The following is a 15115-nucleotide window of genomic DNA, read 5'->3' on the forward strand; positions in this document are numbered from 1 at the left end:
TTTTTAGAAAATTTTTAAAAGGTCATTGCTATAGCAAGAGTTGAACAGGATTATTTTAAGCAGCCTCTTAAACTTTTGCATAACATTTTACCTGGCATAATGAACAAGGACAGCCGTAGGACACTTTTGTGAGAGATGCTTAACCCCTTAACTGTTGAAAATATGTTTACATACATCCAAGAGCAAACCAGTTAGTTATGACCAGAATCAATTCCGCATTGATTGCTTCGAGTGAGCTATTTTCTTACAAATAAATAATGTACTTGGAGCTTATTACATTTCCGCATCTTAACTGAGTAATCTTATAGATCTGTTTTTACTACATGCTTGTGAACCCTTGCAAGTGGCAGTCAGAAGTGAAACCTTCATTACAAAACATTCTTAAGAAAGTCTTTTACAAAAGGCACATTTCAATGGGTTCTTCACAGCAACCTCTGCCCAGTGCTCTGAACCGTGTATAACCGAGTATTAGCTACTAGTTAATGAGAACAAAGACAAGACAACCCCACGTGCATCAAAGAATAACAGAGTTCCCTGGTGATGTCCGCGTTTTACGAACCAGAGAGTGATTCCATTAGATCAGCAGAGCCGCCTTCATACAGAGCACTTCTCCAGCAGGGAACTGATGGACAGGGTCCAGTTGCATCTACATTCATTAACGAAGACGGGACAGAGCTACGCATAAATAGAGAAAGAAGCTTTGGACATGTGAACATTTCCCAGACAGGAGCAGGCCATTCAGCCCCTCGAGCCTGCTCCGCCATTCAACAAGACCATAGCTGATCTGTATCCTAACTCCATTTACCCGTCTTGGCTACATATCCCGTAATACCCTTGGCTAGCAAAAATCTATCGATCTCAGATTTAAAATTATTAATTGAGCTAGCATCTACTGCTTTTGTGGGAGAGATTTCCACACTTCTACCACACTTTGCATGAAGTAGTGTTTCCTAACTTTTTTCCTGAATGGCCTGGCTCTGATTTTAAGGTTATGTCCCCTTGTCCTAGACTCCCCCACCAGCGGAAAAAGTTTCTCTCTATCTAGCCTGTCAAATCCTTTCAAAATCCTTAAAATTTCATTCAAATCACCCCATAACTTTCTATATTCCAGGGAATACAAGCCTATTTATGTAATCTCTCCTCATAATTTAACTCTTGGGGCCCTGGTGAACCTGTGCTGCACTCCTTCCGAGGCCAACATATCCTTCCTAAGGTGCAGTGCCCAGAACTGTACTCAGTACTCCAGATGTGGTTTAACCAGGGCTTTGTATAGCTGTAGCAAAACTTCCTCCCCTTTATATTCTAGTCCTTGTGTGAGAAAGGCTAACATTCCATTAGCCTTTTTGATTATTTTTTGTACCTGACTACTACATTTTAGTGATCTGTGTATATGGACCCCTAAATCTCTTTGGCCCTCCATTGTTCCTAGCTTTTCACCATTTAAAAAATACTTGGATTTTTTTTTGGTCCAAAATAGATGATCTCACACTTACCTGCGTTGAAATCCATCTGCCATAGTTTTGCCCACTCATTTAATCTATCAATGTCTCTTTGTAATGTTATGCTCCCGTCTACATTACTTACTATGCCACCAATCTTTGTGTCATCGGCAAACGTGGACATTTCTGCAACCTCCGATGTGAGTCCCGCATGTTGTGATGCCTCCCTGGTGCCAGGGTAAAGGACATCACTGAGAGGGTGCAGAACATTTCAAGGGGGGAAGGGAACAGCCAGAAGTCGTGTTCCATATGGGAACCAATGACATGGAAAGGAAAAGGGTTGAGGTCAGGAGCTAGGGATGAAGTTAAAAAGTAGGACCTCAAAGGTAGTAATCTCTGGACTACTCCCAGTGCCACGTGCTAGTGAGTATTGGAATAGTAGGATGAGACAGGTTAATTTGTGGCTGGAGAAATGGTGCAGGAGGGAGGGCTTCAATTTCCTGGGGCATTAGGACCATTTCTGGGGCAGGAGGGATCTGTTCAAGATGGACAGGTTTGCACCTCAACAGAGCTGGGACCAATGTCCTCACGGGAAGGTTAACTAGTGCTGTGGGGGATGGTTTAAACTAATTTGGCAAGGGGATTGGCACCAGGATGAAACATTAGAGAGGAGAAACAAGGTGCACAGAGGACAGGGAGAGGCAAACAGCACTACAGTAAAGAATAGTTCAGAAATAAAAGGGATCAGAAAGGGGGTATATGAAAATCACCCGGTCCAGATGGGATGCATCCTAGAGTACTGAGTTTAGTGTGCCCGTGCATAAATGCATGTAGTGTGGTAAATAAGGTTAGTGAGCTGCAACCTTCTTCTGGAGGCAGAGGGCATGGCCGAGGTACTAAATGAATACCTCGCATTAATCTTCACTAGAGAAGAGGATGCTGCCAATGTAACAATAAAAGTGGAGGTCGTAGCGATATTGGAAGGATAAAAATAGATGAAGAGGGGGTACTTAAATGGTTGGTAGTACTCAAAGTAGAAAAGTCACCCGGTCCAGATGGGATGCATCCTAGAGTACTGAGGGAAGTAAGGGTAGAAATTACAGAGGCCCTGGCCACAATCTTCCAATCCTCCTTAGATATGGGAACAGTACTGGAGGACTGGAGTATTCCAAATGTTACACTCCTGTTCAAAAAAGGGGAGAGAGATAAACCCAGCAATTACAGGCCAGTCAGCCTAACATCGGTGGTGGGGAAACTTTTAGAGACAATAATCCGAGACAAAATTAATTAGCACTTGGAAAAGTATGGGCTAATAAATGAAAGTCAGCACGGATTTGTTAAAGGAAAATCGTGTTTGACTCACTTGATTGAGTTCTTTGATGAAGTAATGGAGAGGGTTGATGAGGGTAGTATGGTTGATGTTGTGTATATGGACTTACAAAAGGCATTTGATAAAGTACAACATTATAGATTGTAAGCAAAATTAAAGCCCATGGAATTAAACAGACAGTGGTAGCGTGGATACAAAATTGGCTAGGACAGAAATTAGGACCACTACTGTTTTTGATATATATTAATATCCTGGACTTGGGTATAGAGGGAATAATTTCAAAGTTTTCAGATAACACAAAACTTAGAAATGTAGTAAACAATGTAGAGGATAGTAACAGACTTCAGGAGGACATGGACAGACTGGTGAAATGGGCAGACACATGACAGATGAAAGTTAACGCAGAGAAGTGTGAAGTGATATATTTTGATAGGAAGAATGAGGAGAGGCAATATAAACTAAATGATACAATTTTAAAGGGGATGCAGGAACAGAGAGACCTGGGGGTGCACATACACAAATCTTTGAAGGTTGCAGGACAAGTTGAGAAGGCTGTTAAAAAAGTATATGGGATCCTGGGCTTTATTAATAGAGGCATAAAGTACAAAAGCAAGAAAGTTATGCTAAACCTTTATAAAACACTGGTTAGGCCTCAGCTGGAGTTTCCGTTCAATTCTGGGCAACACACTTTAGGAAGGATGTCAAGGCCTTACAGAGGGTGCAGAAGAGATTCACTAGAATGGTACCGGAGATCAAGGACTTCAGTTATGTGAGAGACTGGAGAAGCTGAGGTTGTTCTCCTTAGAGCAGGGAAGGTTAAGAGAAGATATGGTAGAAGTGTTCAAAATCGTGAACAGTTTTGATTGAGGGTCGTGGAAGCAGATTCAATAATAACTTTCAAAAGGGAATTGGATAAATACTTGAAGGGAAAAAAATTACAGGTCTATGAGGAAAGAGCAGAGGCACAGTGGGCTGATACTATGATATTCTCTCTATTGTGCTATCTAAGTAATTAATAAATATAGTGAATAGTTGAAGCCCCAGCACAGAAACTTGTGGGACATCACTAGTCACTTCCTTCCAATTTGAGTACATACTCATTATCCCTACTCTCTGACTTCCAACACCTAATCAATCTCCCAACCAGGTCAATAACTTGCCTTCAATTCCACGAGCTTTAATTTTAGCTAACAATCACATCATAGTATCATAGTGGGTACAGTACAGGAGGAGGCCATTCAGACCATTATGCCTGTGCCGGCTCTTTGAAAGAGCTATCCAATTAGTCCCATTGCCCTGCTCTTTCCCCATAGCCGTGTAAATTTATTTCCCTTCAAGTATTTATCCAATTCCCTTTTGAAAGTTACTATTGAATCTGCTTCCACCACCCTTTCAGGCAGTGCATTCCAGATCATTACAACTCGCTGCGTAAAAAAATGTTTCCTCATGTTGCCTCTGGCTCTTTTGCCGATCACCTTAAATCTGTGTCCTCTGGTTACCGATCCATCTGCCCCTGGAAACAGTTTCTCCTTGTTCACTCTGTCAAAACCGTCCATGATTTTGAACTCCTCTATCAAATCTCCCCTTAACCTTCTCTGTTCTAAGGAGAACAATCCCAGCTTCTCCAGTCTCTCCGCATAACTGAAGTCCCTCATCCCTGGCACCATTCTAGTAAATCTCTTCTGCACCCTCTCAAGGGCCTTGACTTCCTTCCTAAAGTGTGGTGCCCAAAGTTGAACACAATACTCTAGCTGAGGCCTAACCAGAGTTTTATAAATGTTTAGCATAACTTCCTTGTTTTTGTACTCTATGTCTCTATTAATAAAGCCCAGGATCCCATTTGCTTTTAACAGCCTTCTCAACTTGTCCTGCCACCTTCTAAGTCATTGATATATGTTATAAACAGCTGAGGCCCAAGCACTGATCCTTGCGGCAGCCCACTAGTTACAACCTGCCAACCGGAAAATGACCTGTTTATTCCTACTTTCTGTTTTCTGTCCATGCTAATATATTACCCCCAATCCCATGAGCCCTAATCTTGAGTAACAACCTCTTGTGTGGCACCTTATCGAATACCTTTTGAAAATCCAAATATACTACATCCACTGGTTCCGCTTTATCTACACTGCTAGTTACAACCTCAAAAAACTCTAATAGATTTGTCAAACACTATTTCCCTTTCATAAAACCATGTTGACTCTGCCTGATCATATTATGATTCTCTAAATGCCCTGTTACTACGTCCTTAATAATAAATTCTAGCATTTTCCCTACTACTGATGTCAGGCTAACTGGCCTATAGTTCTGTTTTCTCTCTCCCTCCTTTCTTGAATAGCGGGGTTGGCTGCCTTCCAATGCACAGTGACCGCTCTACAATCTAGAGAATTCTGGAAGATCAAAATCAATGCATCCACTATCTCTGCAGCCACCTCTTTTAAAATCCCTGGATGTAGGTCATCAGGTCCAGGGGATTTGTCGGCTTTTAGTCCCATTAATTTTTCCAGTACTTTTTCTTTACTAATCTTAATTACTTTAAGTTCCTCACTCTCATTAGACCCTTGGTTCCCCACTATTTCCAATATATTTTTTGTATCTTCTACTGTGAAGACAGATATTAAATATTTGTTTAACATCTCTGCCATTATAATTTCTCCTGAGTCTGCCTCTAACGGACCCAAGTTTACGTTCGCTAATCTCTTCCTTTTTACATACTTGTAAGCTATTACAATCTGTTTTTATATTTCTTGCTAGTTTACTCTCATTCAATTTTCTCCCTCTATCAATTTCTTGGTAATCCTTTGCTGGTTTCTAAAACCCTCCCAATACTCTTTTTGGCAACATTATAAGCATCTTCTTTTAATCTAACACTATCTTTAAATTCTCTAGTTAGCCACAGTTGGATCACTTTTCCATGGAGTTTTTATTCATTAAGAATTATGAATTATTTCTTTAAATGTTCACCGTTGCTTTTCTGCTGTCATATCTTTTAATCTAATTTCCCAATCTAACTTAGCCAACTCGCCCCTCATACCTACATAATTGGCTTTGTTTAAATTTAAGATCCTAGTTTCAGACTTAGCTACATCACTCGCAAACTCAATATGAAATTCTATCATATTATGATCACTATGCCCCAGGGGATCCTTAACTATAAGATTACTAATTAACCCTATCTCATTACACAATACTAGATCTAAAATAGCCTGTTCCTCAGTTGCTTCCTCAACATATTGTTATAGAAAACTGTCTCAAATGCATTCCATGAACTCATCCTCCAAACTAATTTTGCCAATTTGGTTTGCCCAGTCTACATGAAGATTAAAGTCCCCCCATGACTATTGCATTAATCTTATTACATGCTCCTCTAATTTCCTGATTTATACTCTGTCCAACACTATAATTACTTTTAGGGGCCTATAAACTACTCCCACCAATGGTTTCTGCCCCTTGTTATTTCTTAGTTCCATCCATACTGATTCTACATCCTGATTTTCTGAGCTAAGATTCTACTTTGAGTACTGCCAAACTTTTAAGTTCCTCCTCTTTATCTATTTTTATCCTATCCAATATCTCTACTACCTCCTCCTTTACTGCTACAATGGCAGCATCCTCTTCTCTAGTGAAGACTGATGCAAAGTATTCATTTAGTGCCTCAGTCATGCACCTCCTTTTTTGTCCCTAATCGGTCCCACGCTTCCTTTGACTACCATTTTACTATTTATATGTTTATAAATGACTTTTGGGTTCCCTTTTATGAACACTAATCTGTTCTCATACTCTGTCTTTGCCCCTCTTCTTCCCTTTTTTAGATCTCCTCTGTACTTTCTGTATTCAGCCTGGTTCCCTACTGTATTATGAAACTTATTTTTGCCATAAGTCTCCTTTTTCTGTTTCATTTTAATCTCTCTATCTTTAGTCATTCAGGGAGCTCTAGCTTTGGATGCCCTTCCTTTCCCCCTCGTAGGGATGTGTCTACTCTGTACCCAAACCAACTCCTCTTTGAAGGCCTCCCATTGGCACATAAGCAGCAAGAAGGGCTGGATTGCTCCACAAACAGCTGCAGATGATTCAGAAATTAGCCAGAGGATACTGTTTACAAATAATTTCCAGACATTTCTGATATTTCAATTAATAAACTTGCAGATCCCCAAAATTGAATAAAGTCAAACAATATTTTAACTAAGGTTAAATTTTGGGCACAATTCAAATGAGGCATGGTTGCTGAAAACTGATTTTCAGCTTTTAAGACCAGCAGCTGAGTGGGCACATTATGTAGCACTTTGGACTGCTAACAGTCTATGCTATGGGTGCTATGATGTGGACATGATTCATAGCCAATAATTTACTTTTGAAGTGCAGCTACTATTGTTATGTAGGCAAACATAGTAACCAAATTACACACAGCAAGGCCCCACAAACAGCAAATAAAATAAATGAGCAGTCTTGATGGTGTTGGTTGAGGGATGAATGTTGGCCAGGTCACCAGGAGAAATTCCTGCTCTTTTTAGAATAGTGCCACTTTTACATCCACTTGAACAGGCAGTCGAGATTTTAGTTTATTATCTCATTCAAAAGACAGCACCTACAACAATGATGCACTCCCTCAATACTGTACTGAAGTATACTGATTTATATACTCAAACTTTGAAGTGATACTTGAAGTCACAACCTTGTTGCTCAGAAGCAAGAGTCCTAACACTCTACCAAACTGACAGAAAGGAGGGGGGGAACTGAAGGAGGAATCACCCAAGGCCACATTCATGTATCTCCTAGCAACCAAATGCAGACTGCCACAGGCAGAGGCCTATGAATAGGTCTCCAGACCATCCACCAGCCAGGGACAATCTGTGGTATTGGAAAACCTATCAGAAGGCCAGCTCAGTACATTTGCTCAAAAATGGTATGATGCTCATTGTCAAAGGGGTATTGTCATCAGAACAGCCAACCAAAACAGTGATATATAAAAGATGGAAATAAAGAGTTTGGTACAATTTTTAAAAATATTTTTGTAGTAATTCAATGGCATGACCTTCAAGTAAAAGTTTTTCTGGTACAACTGTTAAGGCTATTCAAAAATATATTGTTCATAATAATTGCAGCAAACCTGAATCTTAGGCCACAGCTGAGATCCTGAACCAGTCTTTTCTTTAAACATAAGAAATTCTGACTTACTTTTCAATAATCTGCCCCCAGCAGATCATTCACAATTCAATTGTCAATAAATGACTAGGTTAGTCCATAGATTTTGTTTGTTCAATTAATTCAATCAATCAAATGACCAGCCAGTAAGATAACCAATCAGGCAATCAGATGTTTAACTCAACGTGTACTGAAGGACTTCATCATCTTTCAAAACACACAGACACATTGGGCCCGATATCAGGAGGGCAGCGGGTTCGCAGCGGGGGGTCGACTGGGCGCATGGGTAACGCGCCCAGTGAAATAGGGGTGCTCCGCATGGAATCGCAGGCTAATTGCAGCCACTTACCTGTGCTTCCAGGTTTCCCGCTGGTAAGCTGCGCAGCGGGCGGACTGCGCATGCGCAGCATACGCTGTCAGCTGGAGGAGCCCTATTTAAAGGGGCAGTCCTCAACTGACTGATGCTGCAGAAAATAGGCAAAATTACAGCATGGAGCAGCCCAGGGGGAAGGCTGCTCCCAGGTTTAATGATGCCTCACTCCAGGTCTTATTGGATGGGGTGAGGAGGAGGGGGAGGACAGAGATCTTCCCCCCGGCGGGCGGGAGGAAGCAGCCTGCCTCTGCCACCAAGAAGGCCTGGCTCGAGGTGGCAGAGGAGGTCACCTGCACCACCAACATATCGCGCACCTGCATACAGTGCAGGAGGCGCTTCAATGACCTAAGTAGGTCAGCCGAAGTGAGTACACTTACTCATTCCCCTACACTCCGTCTGCCACATCACCGCCCCCACCCACATCTCCTTCTGCACTGCCAACACTACTCTATCACATCACTCCTCACACCCACTCAAATCTCATCCTCATCTTACCTGCACTTACTCACCTCGCCAGTACTCATCCCACCACTGACATTCAACCCAATCCTCATACAATCTCATGGCTCTATCTCATACTCACCCTCTCATGCATCTCTTTCACGGCCAGCCTCACTCAACCTGCCACTACCTGTCCTGCAGCCACAGGGCATGCATCACATATGTGCAGTAGGAAGCGTAAGGCAAACGTGTCGTGAGCATGAAGGGGATGCACAAGGGTGTTTGAGGGTTTGTCATGGTTTTTACCTATATTTAATTTCTGATCAACTCACATAAGATATTATATTATCACCACTACTGCCAAGTCTTTGCAAATCTTGTCTGGTTTGTGCAATAATGCCCTTTCCTGAGGATTACTATGAAGACCCACAAATGATGCCACCCATTGTGTCATGCAGAGTGGGTGTAGGTGTATTTGCAGGGCTCTTTTGTGCAGACGACTGAGAGACGTCGGTGATGTCCCCGGTGGCACCCTGGAAAGATGCGGAGGAGAAGTTGTTGAGGGAAGTGGTGACTTTGACAGCGGCAGGTAAGAAGATGGTGCTCGGGCCAGCCGGGAGCAGCTCGGCATGAAGGAGGCTGCAGACATCCACTACTACATGTCGAGTGACTCTGAGCCTCCGTGTGCACTGCTGCTCAGAGAGGTCCAGGAAGCTGAGCCTCGGTCTGTAGACCCTGTGGCGAGGGTAGTGCCCTCTGCGACGCATCTCTCTCTGCCATTGCCCTCCCTCTTGCTGTGCAGGTGGATGTGTCACAGCACTGTGTTGTGGGGCTCCACGTGTCAGAGGTGGACGACGTGGCCGGCGAGGCTGGTGATGCTGTTCGTCCTCCGAGGAGGTCATGACTGCAGCTACGGCGGCCCCCATCCGGAAGATGTACATTTGAGGGGGTCCGCAAGGTAGGTACATGTGTCTAGACACCGGGGTAAGTTTGCAAGTTGGTGAATTTTATTGTTAGGAGGAGGGTGATGGAGGCCAAACTTTGTCCAAAGTGACAGAGTGGCCTCCTGCAATGAGTGAGGGTCCCCCCCACCCCACCTGTCAAATGGACCTTTGCAGCTGCCACAGGCTGATGGCTGCAACACGTCCATTTGAACTGGGAGTGTTTCCCCCAGTACGGGAAACAGTCCCAGTTGTTTGCAAAATCCCACCCCTCCGAAAATATCATGTTAATCAGGCCACTGAACGACCTGAAATACCTAAATAAATACTTTAAGTGGCACCCTGCCGGCTTTAATTGCCGGTGGGAGTTCCACATGCGGGGGCTGCGCGCGCATGTCAGCGCGTCACTGGGGAACCTCCGGAAGTGGGCAGGTTGGAGCCGGGCTCCAGACCCGCCCCGGGAATCCCCGATTTTTGCAGCCCACCACCCCCCGACGAACGCACCCGATTGGGGGTGCGAAAATCGAGCCCATTGTCATTCTCGATGTCTTAATAAAAAGACAACTAATAGTCTTATATGCAAGGGCACTGAGGACATTAAGCACCTCTCCATCAATATACAATGTAACAGGTCAAAAAATTATTCAAGAAAGGAATTAGTGTAGTCTCAGCCCCGCAAATCCCTGTACATGAAGGATTCACCGCTGCCCTGCAGTTATCGAGACTCAGCTAGTTCTGCACTGACCTCACCAATCCCCATGCCAATAACAGAGCCATAGCCCCCGATACCTGCACAATCTCAGCCCTCGATACCTGCACAACCTCAGCCCCCGATACCTGCACAACATCAGCCCCCGATACCTGCACAATCTCAGCCCCCGATACCTGCACAACATCAGCCCCCGATACCTGCACAACTTCAGCCCCCGATACCTGCACAACCTCAGCCCCCGATACCTGCACAACCTCAGCCCCGATACCAGCACAACCTCAGCCCCCGATACCTGCACAACCTCAGCCCCCGATACCTGCACAACCTCAGCCCCCGATACCTGCACAACCTCAGCCCCGATACCAGCACAACCTCAGCCCCCGATACCTGCACAACCTCAGCCCCGATACCAGCACAACCTCAGCCCCCGATACCTGCACAACATCAGTCCCCGATACCTGCACAATCTCAGCCCCCGATACCTGCACAATCTCAGCCCCCGATACCTGCACAACTTCAGCCCCCGATACCTGCACAACCTCAGCCCCCGATACCTGCACAACCTCAGCCCCCGATACCTGCACAACCTCAGCCCCGATACCAGCACAACCTCAGCCCCCGATACCTGCACAACATCAGCCCCCAATATCTGCACAACCTCAGCCCCCGATACCTGCACAATCTCAGCCCCCGATACCTGCACAATATCAGCCCCCGATACCTGCACAACCTCAGCCCCCGATACCAGCACAACCTCAGCCCCTGATACCTGCACAACCTCAGCCCCCGATACCTGCACAACCTCAGCCCCTGATACCTGCACAACCTCAGCCCCCGATACCTGCGCAACGTCAGCCCCCGATACCTGCACAACCTCAGCCCTGATACCTGCACAACCTCAGCCCCCGATACCTGCACAACGTCAGCCCCCGATACCTGCACAATATCAGCCCCCGATACCTGCAAAGCCTCAGCCCCCAATACCTGCACAATATCAGCCCCCGATACCTGCACAACCTCAGCCCCCGATACCTGCACCATTTCAGCCCCCGATACCTGCACAACCTCAGCCCCCGATACCTGCACAACGTCAGCCCCCGATACCTGCACAACTTCAGCCCCCGATACCTGCACAACCTCAGCCCCTGATACCTGCACAACCTCAGCCCCCGATACCTGCACAACGTCAGCCCCCGATACCTGCACAATATCAGCCCCCGATACCTGCAAAGCCTCAGCCCCCAATACCTGCACAATCTCAGCCCCCGATACCTGCACAACCTCAGGCGCCAACGACCCCAACTCCAGATCAGCCAGTTGAACGACCAGTTAGATTCTCCACATCCCTTCCCAACACCAGTGAAGACCCAGTACCAGCTAAGCCCATCACTGCAACCCAAGATCCTTCCAGGTTGGAAATGAACTACTGACTTCCGCATGTTTCCTAGACCAGTGGGTGATGGTGGTTCCTACATATGCACAATCAGACCCATACCAATGGAGAGAACATATCACTGTATATTCATTCAATTAAGTTTGCCTTGCTGGTGGCTTCTCTCACAGGCCTGCTCATTGACATGGGATTTGACTGCACAAATGTGCACTGTACAAGTCGATGTACAGCGTGCAGGAGTCACTCCATAAACCTGGGTGCATCCCTGAGAGTCACTATAGCTCCGAGTTTGTACCAAGCTCGTTCACATTTACTTCTTTATTTAGAGTTCTGGTAGCATTATTCACATCATAACTCATTACACTTCATATTTAACAGCTTTAACAAAAGAATGAAAGAACGCTCATTGCCAGACTTCCAACTTCTTCAAATCCTGCATTAGTCCTGAAGTGTTTCATTCACCACATTGGATATACTACTTGTTACTGTATGGCCTTGGTACCAGAAGGGCAAGGTCATAGCAACAGTAGATGCAAGCTTTTTATCACAGTCTACTGATAGACAATAATAACATAATATAGAACAATGCATTCTCATTATATGCATTAGATCCAGAGGGAGAAAAAAGTTGCGAATAATTTGAATTCTATCTAACAGGAATGACGAGACTGATGTCAACCAGTCAACAACAAATTGGAATTCAGTAAAATCTACCTTTACCAGATTTGCACACAAGTGGATTTAACTATTTCCCTCCTTTCTTTCTCTTTGCTTTCTACATATTGTCATTACTCCTCTGAACGTTTCTCTTTTGTTCTTTCTCAGATGGAAGTACACAATCCTACACACTCTTCCTCCCTACATCCTACAACCATAGATGTTTACAGCATAGAAGAAGGCCATTCAGCCCATTGTGTCTGTGCTGACTCTTTGCTAGAGCAATCCCAAGCTAATCCCACTAGCCTGCTCTCCCCCCATAGTTCTGTACCTTTCTCTGCATCAAATATTTATCCACTTTTCCTTTAAAATATGCAAAGGTGTCTGCCTCAACTATTCCATGTTCCAACACCCCTCTACAAAAAGAGACCTCTCCTAACCACTCTCTTCACTCTCTGTGATAGTTTTAAATTGTAGACTTCTCCACGGACACCCCAACCAAATGAAATAGTCTTTCTCTATTCACTCTACCAAAACCCTTCATAATTTTAAAATCTTCTATTAAATCTCCTCATAGCCATCCCCCTCCAGTGCAAATAGTCCCAGTATCTCAAATCTCTCCTCGTTACTATAGTTTCCCATCCCTGACATCGTCCAGGTCAATCTGTGCCATACGGATATACGAACATACGAATTAAGAGCAGGAGTAGGCTATTCGGCCCCTCGAGCCTGCTCTGCCATTTGATAAGATCATGGCTGATCTGATTGTGACCTCAACCCTACTTTCCAGTCTACCTATTAAAACCTTTGACTCCCTTGTTAATCTGGAATCTATCTAACTCAGCCTTAAAAATATTCAATGACCCTGCCTCCACCGCTCTCTGGGGAAGGGAGTTCCACAGACTCACGACCCTCTGAGAGAAAACATTTCTCCTCATCTCCGTCTTAAATGGGAGACCCTTTATTTTTAAACTGTGGCCCCTAGTTCTAGTCTCTGCCACAAGGTGAAACATCCCCTCAGCATCTACCCCTTCTAGACCCTCAAGACCCTATGTTTCAGTAAGATCACCTCTCATTCTTCTAAACTCCAGTTTATACAGGCCCAATTTGTCCAACCTTTCCTCATAAGATCACCCCCTCATCCCAGGAATCAGTTGAGTGAACTTTCTCTAAACCGCCTCCAAAGCAATTATGTCCTTTCTTAAATAAGGAGACCAAAACTGCACAAAGTATTCTAGATGTGATCTCACCCATGCCCTGCACAACTGTAGCAAAACATCTCTACTTTTATATTCCATTCCCCTTGCAATAAATGACAACATTCCATTTGCCTTCCTAATCACTTGCTTTATCTACATAATACACTGTGGCTTTAATGTTCTTTTGATGATGGGGTGCTCAAAACTGCACACAGATCTCTAAATGTGACCTAACCAATATTATTTTATAAATTTATCATAACTTCTTTACTTTCGTACTGCCTGTTTATAAGATCCTCACTGTATCGAAACCAGGATTCGACATGTGGGTTGAGGTTTTCTGCTTCTCCATTCACCAGCCTGCGATTTTAAAATGAAAGTTGCTGGCTGGTGAACGCAGAAAGTGAAAACCCCAGCAACGATCTCCTCTTTTAATTCCTTCTTTCTTAGGACTTCAAAACTGTCGAATTCCCTATCTCCCTTCCCCGTATCATCTATACTGCTTTAAAACCCAAGCTTGATGTCATCTAATTACTACATGATTAATCTCCTCTTCTCTTCAACTCCTTTCAGCTTTGGCAATCCCATTTCTACAGGCCTTGGTGCTTCATCTAGGTTTCTCAATAAAAAAGCAATTTTTTATACACCACAGAGGCATCAAGTTACAAGTGTAGAAATTATAAATCAATATAACTAGGGGAAATAGATTGATTGCTTTCATTCAGAAGATACAAACTGCAATGCTATCAAGTACACATGACATTTAATGAAGAATAAGAGCATTCTCAGTCGTCTGATGGGTTATAATAAGGATTTAAATGAAGCTTAGTCTGTGTATCCGGTGAGAGTTGCTGGGGAACTGCTTACCTGAGTGTCCCCGGGGGTGGTGACTGGAGGCGGACAGCGACTTACAGCAAAGCATTAAAGCTGAGACCAGCAACAGCCAGTGAGTGAGGAGCATTGATCTCGCACAGAATCTCATCCTAATAGAGAAATAAAAAACACAAGCAGAAAAAAACAAGTTGCAGCTCCGTGGAAACTGAGAAGCAGTGTTTGAAATCTCAACGTGGACACCCAGGCCCCTCAGATACATTTTCTCCCACTAACGCTCGTTTCTCTTGAAAAAGAGTCAGGAAATGCGAGCCAGTGACCCAAGATTTATGTCAGCTTGTCATGTGTGCTGTGCCACCTGTGCTGGAAGATCTAGGTTCAGGTCCACCATTCATCGCGTGACAAGTTCCCCACCCCACCTCCTGAACCATGCCATCAAAGAAATCACCTGACTTCTGCTCACCCGTTTCTCACCAGGAAGGAAGGAGAAATTCATACCAAGCTATTCAGGCACAGTGATGGGTTTGGGCACAGAAGGGCATTGGCAAAGGCCTGGGGGCTCACCCACCCTCTCGCCTGCAGCATGGTGGAGGGCATCAATAGGGAGAGGAGAAGAATATAACTGTGAAAGAACTTAAAAAGTAAAGGAAATAGATAAAT

The 15115-nt window shown here is 44.3% G+C and overlaps 1 protein-coding gene across 1 annotated transcript in view; it reads right to left on the reverse strand.

The window, feature by feature from the left end:
• tafa4b (TAFA chemokine like family member 4b) overlaps positions 1 to 14606 on the reverse strand; it is a 144954-nt gene extending 130348 nt beyond the window's left edge. Inside the window, exon 1 of the mRNA XM_067998281.1 lies at positions 14492 to 14606. Coding sequence (XP_067854382.1) covers positions 14492 to 14606 — 115 coding nt within the window. The remainder of the gene's footprint in view (positions 1 to 14491) is intronic.
• Between the last annotated feature and the right edge of the window lie 509 nt (positions 14607 to 15115).

The sequence above is a fragment of the Heptranchias perlo genome, chromosome 17 (genome assembly GCF_035084215.1).
Source record: "Heptranchias perlo isolate sHepPer1 chromosome 17, sHepPer1.hap1, whole genome shotgun sequence".
Lineage (NCBI taxonomy): Eukaryota > Metazoa > Chordata > Chondrichthyes > Hexanchiformes > Hexanchidae > Heptranchias > Heptranchias perlo.